Below are 19,694 nucleotides of genomic sequence, written 5' to 3' on the forward strand. Positions count from 1 at the left end.
CCATTTTGAAAAGACCATTTCATAACAGGTACACAGCAGTGAAATTATCAGTCTCAAAAAAATATTACTTAACAAACCCTGGACAATGAACTGATTGAGGAATTATATTATCATTTGGTGACATCTTTCTGTTAATATTTTACCCAAGGGCATGTTAACTATAAAACCCAAAGGCATATTAACTATATAACACAAAGGTATGTTAACTATAAAACCCAAATGCATGTTAACTATAAAACCCAAAGGCATACTAACTATATAACACAAAGGCATGTTTACTATATAAAGTTTGAAAAGTTTCTTTAGATCTATCATTCATATTTTAAAAACAGCTGGTCTTAACGAGTTTATTATTTTTTTTATGGGGTGGATAGGTAAAATAGGTACTTTACTTATCTAGACAAGCCTTTGACAACAGACAGACAGGCATTAGTAATGACAAGTACCAACCTGGTCTATCAAATCACTCTTGAGAGTACACTGACAGATGTGGTTGGTCAGCTGGTACTGTGCAAGCTGTAGTCATTAAACGAGTCTAGGGTCAGTTGGAAATAAGATCTCAGTTCACGTACATCTATCATTTATGATTCATAATATAAACCCTCATATTTCTTAAAGAAGTCGTGAACATTTTACCTTTATATCACAAGGTATCAGTTCTAACATTAGAAATGATACAAACCTGCCTTCACCTGCGTTGTACACTGGCATTGAAGTACTCTTGGACTCAGGTGTTTACAGGAAGTGATATTTTATTTTTAGTACCCATAATTACAGCCCGGGACGTCCAATTAGGACCGCAAAGAGCCCGGTTAGCAGAGAACATCCTCGTTCGCTGAATGGTAATAGTTGACGTACAGCCCGTTAGATAGATAAATAAATAAATGAAATTATTAAATAAATATGATTTGATATGAATAATTATCGATGCAGACTGAGAGTCTCTATGTCCATATCAATCAATAACAAACAGTAATAATTTGTTTATTTAAAACAAATAATCTATTCGATAAACTAGCAGAATATTTTTCTCGATTCCAATGATTGTGCAGTAATATTTCAAATGGTTTACATCAATTGTGCATAATAGTCGGCATCGGGCTTGGTTTTTGTACAACGGAAAACTACTAAGGCAAGATTCTACTGTGGTTTTGATTGGTCATTCATCCTAAAGACTATTATTTTGTTTCAACTATTTAAGTAAACTCGACGAAGTATCATTCTGTACCTGTTCCTTCCCAATCAAGCATGACAAAACAGAGACATTTAGGCCTCAGATTAAAAATGATAAACAGGCACTTTGCCCAGGGACGTATTACGGAGGGTAGTGGATCTTTTTCTGATGTTGAACATTGAAAAGGGAATCTCATTTTCGTACCAAAAATAATGTTGATAAGTCAAAATGTCAAAACGGAAAATACTGATTTACAAATTACTTTCTGCGATACAGGGTGACATTTCAGTTGTTAATAGCTCAAACTCGCATTTTGTTTTTAAAAGAATATAAGTAAACAGAAAATGTTTGTCACAAAAATTAGCGAAATCAATTTATAATTGTGATTTCTACTAGACTGTTTGTTTTGAAAAGATTTATTAGGAACGTTTTGAAAAAAAAAAATGGTATATAAAGACAACAAATCTAGTTAACTCTAATTGATACAATATTTTTATTCAACATATTCCAAAATACAATATGTTATAATTAGCACGTTCCGAGACAATTAAGATAATCAGATATCAAAATAGATATAGGCAAGCATTTTCTAGCATTTCAAACAACAAGGAAAAGTAGAAATACGTTTCTGATTTTACCTGACATAGTTGACTTTCAAGACTTAGTTAAAACAAGATTAGCAGGCTAGTATCGCGTTTAGCTTACTGTATCATCATATTGGCCTCGAAAGAAATCACGGACTTGTTGCTTGAAAATTAAGAAGGTGGACTGATGTTGCAACAACCAAGCAAATGGATTACATAAATGAATTGACTTATTGACTGCTATTTATAAATGGAAGTCGTAATCTTAATGAGAAAGGAATTGTACGAGTTCAATTAATTCCAGATTTTCTCTGTACTATGCGTTTATTTTGGATAGAAGCATTGCCACAGTACAGAAAAAAATGTCTGTTTAAAGATGCTGTGGTTAATAAATTTCTAACCATTTTCCCTTTTCCTTGGTGTAATGGGTTACTTCGAGATATAGTTCACGGTAGCTGTTGTTGATCCCGTCCAATCCGAATCCTTGATCAAGAGTTTTCAGTTGTTTCAAATTCTAGATCTTTTCGAAGTTTTATTTGTTTTAAACCAAATCCAGGCGTGTCTTTATCATAAGCCCCTGACCAAATCGGATGATTTCGTCGTATATTGACTGTATTGATGTGCGAAATCATATAGAACATAGAGTCAGACGATGGGAAATGAACCCATGAAAGAGATGGTTATATTTCACACATGTCCAGCCACAGGGGTTCTCAGTTGGGGTTTTACTGGCGCGTCCTTCGAAATAACTGACCATCTGCACTCATATAAAAATGTGATGTTTTTATTCATAAGATATTGTTGACCTGAATTGTAATACTCTGATTTTTATAATAACTTTTGAAAGTGGTTATTTTTTGTTTGTGATTTTGAGCATGTCGTTTTCTTCTTCTTCTTCTTTTATTGAAAGGAAATCACGTGGTATTTTTCTATTCTGTTTCGAAAGGAAACATTTAAATATGAAACAATTAAATCGCTGGTTGTTGGAAATGTGAAATGAAGTGTAAATATCGATCTCATAATTCTTACATCGTCTCCAATCACAAAAACGTAAGTGCATATCTCTGGGTATGAAACGAAATTGTAATTATAGAAAAGTTGCGAGATAAGGGATTGTCCTTAAATTTACTATTTGATATATTATTGCAGCGGTCTGTGAATTTTACTTAAAGAAGACGTCCATTATAAAGTTAGTGTCACAATAGTTATTTACGGAAGCAAAACAATTAACTAACAAAATTTAACAATTTTTCAACAGATGTTGTCTCTTGCTCCACAAAAATGATTTTTTTCAAAACTGTCCCCTACAACTTTTATTTCAGTCCAAGTAATAAAAATCCTCTCTCTCTCTCTCTCTCTCTCTCTCTCTCTCTCTCTCTCTCTCTCTCTCTCTCTCTCTCTCTCTCTCTCTCTCTCTCTCTCTCTCTCTCTCTCTCTCTCTCTCTCTCTCTCTCTCTCCTACAGCCAAGTCACACTAGTCACACATCATTTCGCTATGTATAAATCTATGCTGTCATATGCGGATCTTAGTGAATCGTTATGACATCTCGTTTGAAACGAGACTCCGTCTGAGTGTTTGTTTAGACATGGCGGCAAGTGAATGACAGAAGCCGACAACAACCTATTTATTATAGTTTTACGAAATATTCAAATGTTATAGATCCCAGTTGTTTATCACAAATCATGAATGGTATGTATCTAACTGATATGCATCGTTTTTAATTGAGGTCTCAGACTCGCATTTAACATGAACATAGATCTACGATTTTTCAGTAAGTTGCGCAAACATGTTTTTGCAAGTTTGTCCTGCTCGCGGCAGAGAAAAATGTAAATATCGTTATTTTTCTGCTTTCTCTGTTACGTGAAACATGCTTTGTAAAATGTATTCAGTACTTTTCTAACTTTATACCAGATGATGAAATTGGTTTCCAACGTTCCTGCTACATGAATGTTTTTGCAGTGAATCTTCTAACGACACAATGACACGATGATATACACTTAGGAAAGTTTGAGAAAAAAAGTGGGGAAAACAGTACAAATTGTTCAATAGATACTATATTGCAGTCGGCACCAAAATTGGGATTAAAAAGGGCTGTGGCAAAGTGTGTAAAATTTTTAGTTCAAATATTGTTTTCTAAGAAAGCACTAGACTCATTCTTCGTTTAGTAATTTTAACCAGCAGTGTAAATCATTACTAATGTACAGGACATTGGCACCTCGGACCCAGAGTATGGAACATAATGATATTACAATACTACTTTCTTGAAAAAAAGCCATTTATGTTTTAACATTCATGTTTTAACGTTCATGTTAACAGTACAGGACTTTGTGCCTCTTATTAAATAAAGTTTTTGTCTAGTATATAATACATATTAATTCCTTGTCAAACTCTGAAAGCTGATTCAAAGTTGATGAATATTGATGTTGACAGAGAGCCCTAGAGTGGGTCAGCTGACCAGTCAGTTAAATGAACTGAAGATTGACCTATATAACTTTGAGGACCCCCACTACGAGGATGGCAAATATGTGCTGACAAGTCCTCGGTCACTGGAGGCATGTGCAAAGCTTGGTGTCAAGGTAACCTCACAGTTTTACTTGTTAAACTATGTGTAAAGACCTGCATATCTGCTATTTTAAGTTCTATACGTTTTGATAGGCAGGTGTCCGGTGTGCCATGATCATTGCTTGTCAATCAAACTGAGGTTAATTTGTTCTGTGAAAAATAAAAAAATTATCTCAAACATGAGACAGGGACACAGTAACAGATTTTCTTGTTTCATCAGATCTGTCTACAGGTACTTATACCATATTTTATCCAAAAGAGAGGACATGATAAAAAATATCCAGTGTTTTTTCAGACATTCATGTATCACTTGAAAGGAAATGAAAATAGTTGAACTATTTACGAGAATAAGAATCTGCTACCCAAACATGTTCTTACTGTCATTCTGAGACTGCAGACATTTTGTAACATCTTGCACTTGTCCCATTCTTAATTTTAAAGTTTAATATGAGAATTTGCTACAGAACATTCAAATTTGATATCTTGATGGTGTTAATCTGCTATTTCAGACACATGTTATATCACAGATTCTATATTCACTTGTTTTGAATGTTTGTTACACAGCCAGTAGACCTATTGTACAAGCCCCTGGCAGAATTCCAAGAGGAGCTGCTACCTCAAGATGTGCCTCTTCGTACCATCTATAACGTCTACGATGACCATGAACAACAACGACAGAGTAAGTTATTACATAACTGTGTAACATACATCAACATCATAATTGAGTGACATCATCAACTGAAATTGGATAGTTAGCAGAAGTTATCGTTAGATATTTAGGGTTTCTGAAAAAGTAAAGACAACTACAATAGCCTTATTAGATATTTGCATTATAAGCGCTACAATGACAGATTAATTAATTTGTACATGTTTATAAATCACAGCCTTCAAAAAACACACACATTCAGCACATGTGCTCACTTTGCATATACTGGAAGAGTGTCCTTAAATGACCACAGTGGTAAAATATGTATAAAACCAAACCTGAATAACCAAAGTAAATATTATTCCAGGCTGAGGCTCTTGACTTAAAGAGAAATTTCTTTGTAAAGCTTTTTCAGTATTAGGATCTGTCACTTTCTACTGTTCATCCTTTTATCAAGCAAAGTTATTTAAAACACATATGTATTTAAGTTACATACAACGAAATGATTATGATGATAATTCTATTTACGAAAAGCTTCTTCTTGTTCTGTTTTAAAAGTTTTACTTTTGATTTGCAGTAAAGTTAAAAATGGCTCGAGATGAGAGAAACAAACTGAAAGAACAGGAAAACCAAGTTAGGAGTAGAAGTAAAAAAATGGGGAACAAGTATTCTGGCCTGTCCAAAAAGTCTTTGAGGAAATCTAGAATGTTCAAATCTACTTCAGGTGAGTAACTAATATGAAAAAAATGACACTTTTATATATTTACACTAATATGTCTTATCTGTCAAAATATTATAAAACAGTTTCCTTAATTGCAATTTTAAATACAATAGAATTATTACAACCATCTGTATTGAAAACCCTACGGTGAACAGACACTCATTGTATTTGCATACAAATTATGGTTTTGACAACAAGTGTCTGTAGTCAGGATTGAGGTCTTGTGTCTATAAAGTCATGCATATAAATTATGAATTTTACAACAAATGTCTCTAATCATGGTGGATGTCTTTTGTCTATGTCAACATACTTGCATGAAAACATATTCCTGGTATGTTGATTAGATGAGGACCTGAGCCAGGTGAGAGGAAGTGTACAGCGTCAGAGGACAGCTTGGGCCATGTCAGTAGGTCACAAACGAGTCTCAGACACTGATATCAACAAAAGGTAAATCAATTTATTTATTTATTTATTTATTTGTTCATGTAAGGTATTTTACGTCCATTATTACGACCTTTCAGCAGGCAGTGTAATAAATCTGTCATACAGTATGTATTAGCCTTTATATGGCTTTGGTTATTAAGGTATCTTTGGTTTTATAAGTGAAAACATATACAGGAAATACCCTGTATATTTTATAACTTTTGAAGTAACGAATGTACAAATGCATTTTGTAATATATATATAATAAATGCAAATGGGATTCTTTACCATTCCATTTGTTTAACACTGCAGATACAGGTTTTGCAACTGTGTAGTTTCTTCAGTATGTGTAAAAATGCATATAGAAGATATTGAAAGTGTGTTAGTACAATTTTGTGAATAAATTGAGTCTTTAAATTGGGCTAACATATTCACTTTTATTTTGTCAGATAGTAAAACTGTGATGGATTAAAATTTCCTGCTTTCTGCAAGTCATTTGAAATCATTTACAGTCAGTTATCAGAAAGCAAAATTTATTCAAAGTCCTTCCTTGTTACTTCCATTTCTCATTTCTTAATATACTGTACACTGGTATAAAAAAGTGCTTACAAAGTGACTTGATGTCAACACACACCCATTACACATTACACCTGTATACGATACAGGTGATCTTGTCTAATTGTCACCTGGGAAATATCATTGGCAAAAAAGTAAAACTGAATTTCCAAGTCATTGAAATATTCTTTCAAGAGGAATACTGTTAAATCATTATTTTTTTGTGGGTCATTAATTTTCACTGATTTTCGTGGGTATCCAGGAAACCAAATGTGGACAAATTGTAATTTTTAAAAAAAAGAAAACCTGTTAAAATGAAGCCCTAAGAATATGTATTATTTTACAGTACTTTTGTGATCTGCATCTGTTCATTAGTACACCAGCTCTTCCATTTATGTATTCAATCTGAAATATTGTTTCACACTATTCCTGATCAAATTGCATTATTACTGAATAATCTGATCTCACACTTGTGTGATACCATATTTTGTGTCACAAGGTTGAGAAGACATTGTATGATGAGCTCACGGTATATTTTGATCTTTTTGTGATCCACATGTTTAATTCCTGCTTATAATTATGTTACAATTGTAGAGCCAATGAATTACACGAAGAAAGTCTGAAATTACGAAATGAACTGTTGTCCAAGAAAGAGAGAATGAGACCAAGGCCAAAATCAGCACAAAGGTAAACTGGTTATAGTCATGACACCATTAAATGCAGATATAAGTATGATTGTGATTAAAGGTTAAAAAAAATACATTGTATAGTAGCAGTAAGTTTACTGAAATCCAAATTATTGATTTTCATCTTTTATAACTGGTAAAACATAAATTTTCATCAATTCAGAAGTCTTCAGTGTTGAGGAATCTTCAGAGTAAAACTGATACTTATAACCATAATTCATGAATATGAACCCTTACAGAAACACTAAGGATATTTGTTAGATTATACACAATGTTATGCTATCAAGATTTTATATCAACAAGAAAATACCTTTGTATCTTATATATAATTTCTGCATCGGATTCCAAGATTGTCTGATATAGAAAATTTATATCTTGGGAAGGTTCTACTGTTAAGTTAAGGTTTCATTGACTTGTAATTTTATTTTGTAACTAATTTCAGCGGGAGGATAAAAAGAAAAGGAACTGGAAGGTCATCTGTTGCTAGGTCAAGGTCACGCAGTACATCCAACTTATCTCTGAACAGCTCTAGTGGGTCCTGTCTCCTTAATAAGTCTGCTGTTAGGGATGCCCGCCCCATCTCTAACCCCTCTCTTAGGAAAACGCTCAGTTCTTCATCTGTAGATCTGCGCTCCACCTGTGTGACTCCCAGAGTAAGTAAACCATAATCCTCTTTTGATACAATAAATTTTTATGGCACTATTGTGTTATGTTGATGGTACAGATTTCTTGTCTACTCTCAATTGTTGCATTTCATTGCATATGAATTAATACCATTTTTCTAGCAACTTCATTTCTGTGGCAATTTGCTAACAAATTATACATAAAGTTGACAATACTTTACATAATTTTGTGCTGAAGCATTCTACAGTCAAGGTCATCATTACCATTTATAGAAAATCATCAATCAATACATCAGAGTCACTTCTCTAGATTTGAGCAAGGATCATAAAAGAGATTTTCTAGTTTTAATCACTTATTTGATTGTTATTTCTTCTGATTATCCTGATGTAAAGTTTGGTGGTCAGTTTGTTAATTTTGAAAATTCTATATAAATATTCAGAGTTGGATCCTATTTTGAAGGAAATTGTATTCTATAAGCTGTGAAAACTGATTTTTTTTATTATTTTTCATGATAGAAATGTAAATCTTCTGGATTAAGGTGTTCTGTTTTCTCCTGCCTAAACCAATAGGATGAAGATTTAATCATCTGAAACATGTTTAGGGCTACCTGTACATTGTGCAGTAAATTGAATGAGAAAATCTACTGCAATAATACTTTAATATTATAGTTTGAGTAACTAGATATCTGGACTACAGCCAGCTGAACCATAACTAATCCAGTGTTATTATGCTCAATATTGCTTTATTCCATTGACAGTACATTATTGTATGTCTAATATTCAGCATTTTTGTGTTCTGTTTGAGGGTGTCTCCTGCAAAAGCAAGCCTAAACAGGTATTAGATACTGTTAGCCTGTCAAGGATTGCTAAACCAGTAATTTCTATATCAATGGCTAGTTAGACTTAAACAATGCTAGTATCAAAACTTAACTGTATATCAAAGCTTGAGAGGCCGTGATATCTCAATCAATAGAACATTGGATTTATGCAACCTCAGGCAAACACCTGAGGTGTGTTGTTGATCCTTATCTAGGGTAGATTCTTTTTCTCAGAAGAAGATCTGAGGAGCATGATTGATCTCTATCCACGATGGTTTCTGTTTCTCAGGACGCTGAATTAAGGACCATCTTGTGCTGTTATGTTTGTGTCCTTAGGCAAGACATTGTAGTCTAATTGATCTGCATAACAAACCTTTCACATGATGTTCAGTGACCTAGCCACCTCCCACTACAAGGAGACTCTCGCCCTCAAAAGTGAACCTGGCTGTTTACAGATCAGAAACCCAGCTAAGAACAAACAATACCTAAATGCCCAGTTGCTGAAATGAATTCTATTTGAAAAATATACATAGTGTTAGAAAACGATATACCAAAATTAAATTATTGTTAAGTTTGGTTTTCCTAGTACAAACATAGGAGCCATTTTACCGAGGAACTTTATCTTTTACCCCTGGTTTTATTTGTTTTGCTGGTACACTAATCTGTTTACATACTTCATTTTATATTTCATTGAACATAGAGAGCTACATCTACCAGTAAAAACTCAGGTTAGAGCTAGAGAAATATTCAACACCTACATGTACAAACTCTGGTTAGATCTAAAAGAAGATTTAACACCTACATGTTCAAACTCTGGTTAGAACTAGCGGAAGATTTAACAACTATGTGTACAAACACAGGCTAGAACTAGAGGAAGATTTAACACCTACATGTACAAACTTTGGTTAGATCTAAAAGAAGATTTAACACCTACATGTACAAACTCTGGTTAGATCTAAAAGAAGATTTAACACCTATGTATACAAACACGAGTTAGAACTAGAGAAATATTTAACACTTACACATGTAATCATACAAACATACCTTCATGCTCACTGCTAGTTGGATCTTCATCAGTTTTGGTATTGAGCTGCTGTTTTTTTTTATTTTGTCTACTGTCTTCTGTTGGTTTTTTTAGGATTGTATATTCAAATTATGATATATACCATTGATGTTTGAGAGGTTATTTTATTTTGTCTCATTTGTAAATTTTGCATGTACACTTCCGAGGGATTTTTTCTTCACCAAAGCTTGCTATAACTTTTACATGTAAAATGTATCTAAACATAATATAAACTTCATTTACTTTACAACAATTGTGAGATAAGTTTTAAGCATTTATTAATCACTCTTGTTGGCCCAGATGGCAGCGCACAAGGGTCTTTCTGAAGGTAGAAACTGGAGTACTCCGGGGAAAACCCTATTGTTGAGCATATGACCCATACCTTTTTACATCATGGCAGAATCAAACCCATGACGCCTAGCTGAAAGGCGAGTGTGGTATCACTGTGCCACCTGACCACACATATAGCATGTTTCTTTTAGTTCACATGGCATCTATGAATTGTATGGCTATAGTTGATATTTCTATGTCACTCCAAAACAACTTTTTTGATCCTGTTTAGGACCAGAAGATTTTGGAGCTGATGATGAGTAAGGGTGAAGAGGAGAAGGCAGTCAGCCGTGACCGATACATGGCTGACCTGGCATGGGAGCTTCAGCGCAAGAGAGAGGAGGAAGCAAAAATTACGTCGGAGATGAAGAGACGTGAGCTGCTTGCCGAGGAAAACAGAATCCGACATCGTAAAAAGGTTTGTGTTACAGTTACATATCAATTTCTGAGTTGTCTTTTGGTCTACATCTGTATGATTCTGGTACCAGTAAGTGTCAGCTGTATTTATGAGACTGTAAATCCTGTTATACTTTGATCAAGTAGTTATCTTAAATTGATCTGTTCCCATCATCCTTAAATGGTAGTGCTTCTTAATGATCCAGTTGTGTATTTAAGGTTGAGACAGAGAAACAGCGCCTTGAGATGGAGGCAGAACTACTAGAGGCAAGAGAACGGAAACTGAAGGAAAGTGCTGCACAGTGGAAACGTTCCTCCAATATCCAGCTGGCAATGAGGGTAGGTGTGGACCAACCTGTCTCTGAGCTGGCAATAAGGGTATTTATGTAGATAAGAACAAACTGGTGTCTCCTCAGGCAGTAAGGGTAGGTGTGGACAAACTGGTGTTTCAACTGACAACAAGAGTAGGTGTGGACAAACTGATGTCTCAGCTGGCAACAAGGGTAGGTTTGGACAAAATGTTGTTTCAACTGGGGTCTCAGCTGGCAATATGGGTAGGTGTGGACAAGCTGGTGTCTCAGCTGGCAATATGGGTAGGTGTGGACAAGCTGGTGTCTCAGCTGGCAATATGGGTAGGTGTGGACAAGCTGGTGTCTCAGTGGCAATATGGGTAGGTGTGGACAAGCTGGTGTCTCAGCTGGCAATATGGGTAGGTGTGGACAAGCTGGTGTCTCAGCTGGCAATATGGGTAGGTGTGCCTCGATTGACTCTTGAATACTGAAAAAGATGATTTGCATTGACTAACTAATGTCTAGGCTGGCAATGAGGATAGGTATGGGACTAACTGGTGTCTCAGCTGATAGTGAGGGTTGGTTCATAATGGTGTCTCATCAGAACACCATAGATAAAAAATGTAGGGGTACAAATATTCCTATCACTACATGACTCTAAAATAATACAAAATAACAGGCCCCAGTTGCTCAAAGAGTAGGAAGAGTTAACCAGTGGTTTGTGAAAAATTTTAATTTCTTCCAATGAACAAACAAGAGCATTAAGGTCAAAGGTAACGTTCAAGATATATGAATTTGACCTGTCTCAACAATTCTACAGCTGTGAAATCATAAATACTGTCCACAAATTTGTTTGATTCGTGTTTGAAAATTTTCACTAACTACTGGTTATCTCTAATCAGCTTGTTAACAAATAGGGTCAGGTTTTATCACTGCATCACTCACTGGAACTGCTCTTTTTACATGAGATTAAAATTTGTCTCTTGTAGGATATGAAGTTGGCTGAAAGGAAAGAAAAAGAACTACTGAAAAAGCTGTCACAGGTATTTATTAAAAAAAACAATAATAAGAATCTTTTGTATTAATCGATTAATTTAACTTGGTAAAATAATTTATTGTACATTATTTGAAACTTTACCTTTATAACTGTGCTGATATTGTCAATATTTAATGAAAACAGTTAAAATTTAAATTACGATTATTTTTTTTGAGGAAATCAATTACCTTATGATTTAGTTTAATGGTCTGTTCCTCCCCCACCCCACATTTTCTCTTGCTCTGCAAGGATTCCATGTTTTTTCTTGTTTCCTGTCATTCAATTTTTTTTGTTCATTGTTTGCAGGAACGTAATAAACAGTTAATGGATCAAGATGAGAGTGAAATGAAGGAACTTGTGCTAGAAAAGCATCGTCGGGACATTCACACTGCTGCTCAGCGTAAAGAAGTCAAACTTCTTCAGGATTCTATGGTACAGCTTCTTTCTGGTTCTGTTGTAAATTTTCTGTTTTGATCACATCATAAATGCCACTTTAATTAAGAAAGGTGAAATTTTATAAAATTTAAGGTGATAACAACTTGTTTTTTTATTGTTGAAGAAGACACACTTAATAACAGATATCCCTACTGATACTATCATGAAGACCTGACATGTCAAATACTTAAGTTCTATAAATAATAAAAAATATGTTTCATCTAAATTAAATAAAATATTTGATGGAATATTGTTTTAGAGACATTTAAAACATTATATTAATGGACTTTGACACAAATGTTTGTAAGCATTCTGGTAGGGATATTATTGATTAAAATGAAATGTATCCACATTGGAAAAAATGACTTTCTTACTATGAAGTCATTTGAAAAAGAAAATATATATTTGCTGTCACTGAATTTTTAAACCATTGTTCTTCAGACGATTACCCTTTTGTGGTCCATCATTCGTCCTTACATGATTTTATCTTTATTTTGCGACATTTATCAGAAACATTTTCCAGTAGGGTAGGCTCCTCTTGTTCCAATAATGTACCTGAAACAAAATGAAAAACAAAAGGCTGACAGATGGCTTTCTGTGATTTTGATGGATTAATTGTATTTTTATCAAATTTCCTCCACAGGTTCTCAGTAAGGGTCCTTGTTCTCCTTTTTTTGAAAATGATTTTGTTGGTAAAAGAATTATCAGTCAGGCATTTTTGGTGTTATTTACTTTTCACTTTTCGTCTGAAAGTGTTGATGAATTCACCTTTCAAAAAGAAATGGATATTTGAAGAGATGTCCCCACTGAAGGTTCCTGTTTTATCATACTTTCATCAGCACTGACAGTATCTTATTCGAACTATAGGATAACATATTCTGTCCACCCATGAGAATGAATTTTTATAATTATGACGAAACAGTTGGTAAATGTATTGCCGTTCTAGATTTGATAAATACATAAAAACTATGAAAGGATCAAATTTTTTACAATAATTATTCATTATATTATCTTGTTTTGTTTTTGATATTCTAGAAAAAAGTAATGGAGAATAGAAACAAGAGGGATACATTTGAGGATAGACGTAAATTAATAGATGAAATAACAGAGTAAGTACTGTTTATCATCAAATAACGAATGTTATGAACATTGAATGAGCATAGTAAAGGTATAGAGGTCTTGATAAAAGAAATTACTTATAAACAGTGTGTTTTGTAATTTTATTTGATTTGACATATTTGAAGAGCAACTAAAACCTGTATTTAAATTCAATGCCTTGAAATTCGCACTTTTTAATCAATATAAAAATGTTTTTGTTGTTTTCATTGATCTCTTGAAACCTTTATAATTTGTTATTCTCTTCAAATGATGAAAACAGACAGGATCAAGATCACATGAAGAATTCCATCCACAAGCGTCACAGTTCTGCGGAGGTCAACCTCAACCGGGTTGCCCAGCAGAAGGAAAATGAACTCCGTTTGAGCCAGTAAGTATCAGTGACCCTCAAGTTACTTTCAACAATTAAGTATTTTTTTATTTAACTGATGGATTCCATATGTATGCCTTGTTGATCTACTCTCAGCCAGGTAGTGTCAACACCTTGTGTCGGACTCAAAGTCATGGATGGGCTTATTACAGGACAATTTAATAAAAGAACATTTGTCATGAAATAGTATACAGTAATATATGTAGCTAAAGCTGAGCTTACTACCAGACCTGGGCATATTGCTCTGTTGTCACCTTCATTTAGATATATTATATTTGCTTCTGTTGAATATTTGAAATCTACTTCATTTATATCTAAAACATGTGACATTCAATTCACTTGGATGTTTGACTGGCTTCTTAATCAGACGTTTATCAGCTAGATATGATTTGACAGATTGGAACGAGAGAAGCGAGCACTATCAGCAAAGATGTCACAGAAAAAGTTAGATCAGGAGCTGGAAGAATGGCGGACAAGTGTGAAGAATCATAGAAAAGCTGTAAGTTTAGACATTTTGAACATTGGGGGGAAAGTCACGTGATAACGCCAATATACAGGCTGGTGGTGAATACATGCGAATGTCATAAGGCTGTATGACATTTCATTTTTGCAGTGGAATGATCGACAGTATATTGGATTGCTGTAACTGGTATTGGAATACAGATTCATGTTTACAAGATTGCAGGAAAGTAGGACATGCAAATGAAGCAGTTTTTGCTAAATTTTAGGTGGAGCGCCATGCAAGTGAGGTCAGTGCACAGAATACAGATATGAAAGCACGCAAAGCTCACATGGAGCGAGTACAGAGAGAACAGGCACAGAGGAACAGCATCAAAAAGTGAGGACACATCTATTACTGATATACTGTAATGCTTGCTGTTTATTAACCTGTATATTTTTGTCTGTTTAGTAAATCTAGTAATTTAGAATTGCAGTATGCATAATATATAGTTTTGGCACCAGGTATATTAACGTAATTTCAGACATATTTAACTGCAGATCAGTTGGGTCTCATAATTTACTTAATACAGTTAATATAAAAAAATAAATTGAATAAAGATAATTAACAAGATTCAATATTCAGCAAAGTTTACCTTTTTCCAGAATACATAAGGAGGTTGAGGCATGGAGACAGGATACAGAGGCAGGTCTTCACTGGAAGGATTCCAAGGCAAATGCTGTCCTACAGGACAAGGAGAACACAATACAACAGGTAGGTAGTGACCGTCCTACAGGACAAGGGGATCACAATACACAGGTAGGTAGTGACCGTCCTACAGGACAAGGGGATCACAATACAACAGGTAGGTAGTTACCCTCCTAAAGGACAAGGGGATCACACAATACAACATAGGTAGGTACAACAGGTAGGTAGTACAGGACAAGGAGATCACAATACAACAGGTAGGTAGTGACCGTCCTACAGGACAAGGGATCACAATACAACAGGTAGGTAGTGACCGTCCTACAGGACAAGGGGATCACAATACAACAGGTAGGTAGTGACCGTCCTACAGGACAAGGAGATCACAATACAACAGGTAGGTAGTGACCGTCCTACAGGACAAGGGGATCACAATACAACAGGTAGGTAGTGACCGTCCTACAGGACAAGGAGAACACAATACAACAGGTAGGTAGTGACCATCCTAAGGAACAAGATCACAATACAACAGGTAGGTAGTGACCATCCTACAGGACAAGACCACAATACAATAGGTAGGTAGTGACCGTCCTACAGGACAAGGAGATCACAATACAACAGGTAGGTAGTGACCGTCCTACAGGACAAGGGGATCACAATACAACAGGTAGGTAGTGACCGTCCTACAGGACAAGGGGATCACAATACAACAGGTAGGCAGTGACCGTCCTACATACAACAGGTAGGTAGTGACCGTCCTACAGGACAAGGAGATCACAATACAACAGGTAGGACAAGTCACAATACAACGTCCTACAGTGACCGTCCAAGGACAAGGAGAACACAATACAACAGGTAGGTAGTGACCGTCCTACAGGACAAGGGGATCACAATACAACAGGTAGGTAGTGACCGTCCTACAGGACAAGGGGATCACAATACAACAGGTAGGTAGTGACCGTCCTACAGGACAAGGGGATCACAATACAATATGCTCATCTATATTTATCATATAATAAAGGTAATTTTTTATTTCAATGCCTCTGCTAGGAATCAAACCCGGAACCCCTGGCCTACTAGTCTGATGCTCAACCAATCAAGCTAAAGAGAAGTTCTCTCTAGCCAATCAACCGAAAATTTTCAAAAGCCTTTGTCACATAGCCAAATTATTTTTCTTTTTGAGGCTGGTACTTACATCCTTTTGCTAATGATAAAAAAACAAACTGGGACTTCAACAAATTGTAATGCTAATTTCCAAACATTGATGAGCTATTTTCACAGTTGACTTCCATTCCTTCGCTGTCATCTATTTCTATCTGTATTTTAGTCACGCCATGTCGCACATCAGTCTTCCAAACTGCGCAATGAACTGAGGGAGAAATATGGAGCCGAGAGTTTTGACAAGAAGGCATTTCGAGTGGAATTATTTCATCAAATTGGTCTTGGACATCTGTCAAATAAAAAGACAGTGTAGCAATTGTGACAGTGTTTAGAAATTCTACACATACTTTAGTGACTATGCATTATGTAAGTCATGGTTGGCTGGGAGTGTAGTGATTGTGAGACAGGTAAACTATGGTTGACTGGTGGTGCAGTAATTGTGAGACAGGTTAGCCATAGTTGACTAGTGATGTAGTGATTATGAGAGAGGTTAGCCATGGTTGACTAGTATTGTAGTGATTATGTCACAGTTAAGCCACGGTTGACTGCCAGTGTAGTGGTTATGAGACAGTTAAGCAATGGTTGACTGGCAGTGTGGTTAACTGGGAGTGTAGTGATTGTGAGGTAGGTTAGCCATAGTTGATATATTGATTATGAGACAGGTTAGCCCTGGTTGACTAGTGATGTAGTGATTATGTCACAGTTAAGCCACGGTTGACTGGCAGTGTGGTTGGCTGGGAGTGTAGTGATTGTGAGACAGGTTAGCCATAGTTGACTAGTGATGTAGTGATTATGTCACTGTTAAGCCACGGTTGACTGGCAGTGTGGTTAACTGGCAGTGTAGTGATTGTGAGACAGCTTAGCCACGGTTAACTCAAGTGTGAGACGTGTGCTCATTGATGACTGACTGAACAGTCTATCACATTTCAATAAAATAGTGGATGTTCACACTCTAGGTAGCATACACACTGTACATCTACATCATACCACATGTTTAGGTAAACGAGTCTGGAATATAGAGGGTAAAACCTGATCAGGGATGATTGATAAGAGGTGACCCAGACCCAGGTCTGATTACAGTTAGAGAAGGAACGAATCAGTAGACAACTGTAACACAATTAGTGAAGGCTTTGAAAATGTACATTGTTTATCAAACATAGACAGCAACTACAGTATATGTATCGGGGGGGTTAAAGAATTAGGGAATGTTAAATCCAGTTATTAAAAGTGACATTCATAGCATGTTTCTGAATGTACAGAAGTTGTCATGTGAATACTCCCAACTCGGGCCTTGATTAAGGGCTCTGTTATGTACATTTGTATTTATTTATTATTATATGGCTGCTGCATGTACATTATTTGAGTTGCATCCATATAAAATGGTAAACGGTTATTGTGTGTTTTTGATTGTGTTATACAGTTACCTCTCACAGTCGAAGGTGTTGCTCTAAAACACGCCATCTGTATTCCTGTAAATTGACATAACGTTTAGTTGAACTGCTACAATACATACACACTTGACACGGCACAGAACAAAATGGATATGATGTAGACTAGAGACAGCAGGTTCAGAATTCCAATATTCTTCCTCGATTTGTTAAAAAAATTTACTTCCTGGTAGAAGATATAGACAATAAAATTCCTAAATGTGTTTTTTAATTTTCCATAGTGTAATTTTGTATAATAAACAGAGAGTCTTACCCGGGTCCAATTCATGTGCGATTTATGAAAGAAGTCTTAAGTTTTTTTAATTTGATGGAGTCTGAGAGTTCACAAATTCAAATCGTTTATGAAATTGAAACCAATGTTATATTCTGTGGTCTAAAATTGCACATTTAGTTCAACACCATAGTTATCTACGTCGATTCGTAAGTTTTGTTGTTTCTATACCTGCGTGATTTATCTACCTAAGACACAGAATACCATTACCTGTATTTCTATCTTTTGGGTATAGCAGTAATTTTGTGATATTGCTTATGATAAAAATGGATGATGTATGTGTTAAAGAACTTCAAAACAGCATAAAAAATAAAGATTCTCCTCGAAATAACTGGTTGAAACATTTGCTTAACACAGAGGAGCTGGCTGTAGAGAGTGGAAGTAAATTATGTGTGAAGAGTTATTTGAGATGCATTAGAAAAAGACAATGACCTTACTCAACGGGCGACACTCATTGCAATAATAAAGGTTAGTTGTGATTCATTTGAGGAGACGGAGGATAATCCAAAAGACAACTAAACGAACCCGACACTTCCACCTCTTCTTTGCATAGAAGATTTGAAGTACGCTTCCTCTTCACTTCGGAAGTGTTCTTTATGTTTAGAGTATAACGACAGCTGTATAAATTTCCTTAGTCTGTCCGTCATTCTCCGTTCCATAAATATTCACTTTGGTGCCCTTCTGATGCTTGTGTATGTTCTGAACATCTCATGGAAAGCATTCTAAATCCTGATACAAAGATCAGTATAAACAATAATGTTCCTCCGAAAAGTAAATCGCGTGGATTCACTTCCCCAGTAGTAATCAATTATTTCCTTGAATTCAAGTATCTAGATATGAGCATCGCCCAAAATTGGTCAATTTACAGACATAGATTGCATGTGTGAATCTGACCTGTCAGTTTTTAAGTGACACTTCAACTGCAATAGACCTGTTTCTGTATATTGGGGGACGAAACTTAAAACTAATTTCCGATGAATTAAATTACCAGCTTACTAACCTCTCCAAAGCCACACTGTCAAGATATTTTCACAAAATTGGTGATATATTGAACACTTTCTTTGTCCCCAAATACCTTGGTACAGCCCATATATCACACACAATATTGTGTTAACAAAGTACTCCGCGTTGTGTTTGCATCGATGCTTTCATAATAGGACAAGTTCGGTTTATATATTTTGTGGGTCCCACAAGATAAGAATTCTACTTCTTAGGAATTTTCTGCAAATTATTATATAACAGGTATTGCTAAATCTAAGTGTTTTTACATAACGTTCATTCTTAAAAAGCAAACATATCACGAGGTTATTGTTAACATCCGGAAGATTTACATAATAAAGCACTGCAACAAAATCAACATTCGCATTTTCATGATGTTTCATCTCGCCCAAAATACACCAAATGATACATTACCAATTAACAGAATAACAAAGACATTAATGACTTTGAGCAAAGTATACAACATGTGTTCAATAATACGTTTTCATATATTTCTTCGAAATATACATACATTGTCATGATTAAGTCGTCATAAGAGTTTCAAGAGTGAATTTCACGTTTCAAATCTTTAATCGAATAAGATCAAAAATAAAAAAAAAACAAACAAACAAACAAACAAAAAAAAAAGCAAAAACAAAAACAAAAACAAACAAACAAAAACAAACAAACAAACAAACGAACAAAATTATTTGCATTATATTCATATACCATACTAAGGAAAACGAAGGATCATAGTTGACTGAGAAGTCACATATTGATATTTAAGAGCAGGAAAAAATAACAAAACATGTTGATTGAAGTATCTTGAGCTGGCACAACATTCAAATTCTGAATGTTGAATG

The 19,694-nt window shown here is 35.1% G+C and overlaps 1 protein-coding gene across 1 annotated transcript; it reads left to right on the forward strand.

Annotated features, from left to right (window-relative positions):
• Positions 1 to 3,427: 3,427 nt before the first annotated feature.
• Positions 3,428 to 17,474, forward strand: LOC132549209 (coiled-coil domain-containing protein 177-like). The gene is made up of 17 exons (XM_060213126.1): positions 3,428 to 3,448; positions 4,190 to 4,335; positions 4,886 to 5,000; positions 5,545 to 5,691; positions 6,033 to 6,135; positions 7,261 to 7,353; positions 7,795 to 8,005; positions 10,419 to 10,604; positions 10,802 to 10,921; positions 11,862 to 11,915; positions 12,215 to 12,340; positions 13,379 to 13,452; positions 13,722 to 13,829; positions 14,226 to 14,328; positions 14,558 to 14,667; positions 14,934 to 15,042; positions 16,301 to 17,474. Exons 1-17 carry the CDS (start codon positions 3,442 to 3,444, stop codon positions 16,445 to 16,447), a joined length of 1,959 nt encoding a protein of 652 aa, XP_060069109.1. The 5' UTR covers positions 3,428 to 3,441; the 3' UTR covers positions 16,448 to 17,474.
• Positions 17,475 to 19,694: the final 2,220 nt, after the last annotated feature.

This window comes from Ylistrum balloti, unplaced genomic scaffold (assembly GCF_031769215.1).
Source record: "Ylistrum balloti isolate Yb309-2 unplaced genomic scaffold, AGI_CSIRO_Ybal_v1 Utg370048, whole genome shotgun sequence".
NCBI classification, from domain to species: Eukaryota; Metazoa; Mollusca; class Bivalvia; order Pectinida; family Pectinidae; genus Ylistrum; species Ylistrum balloti.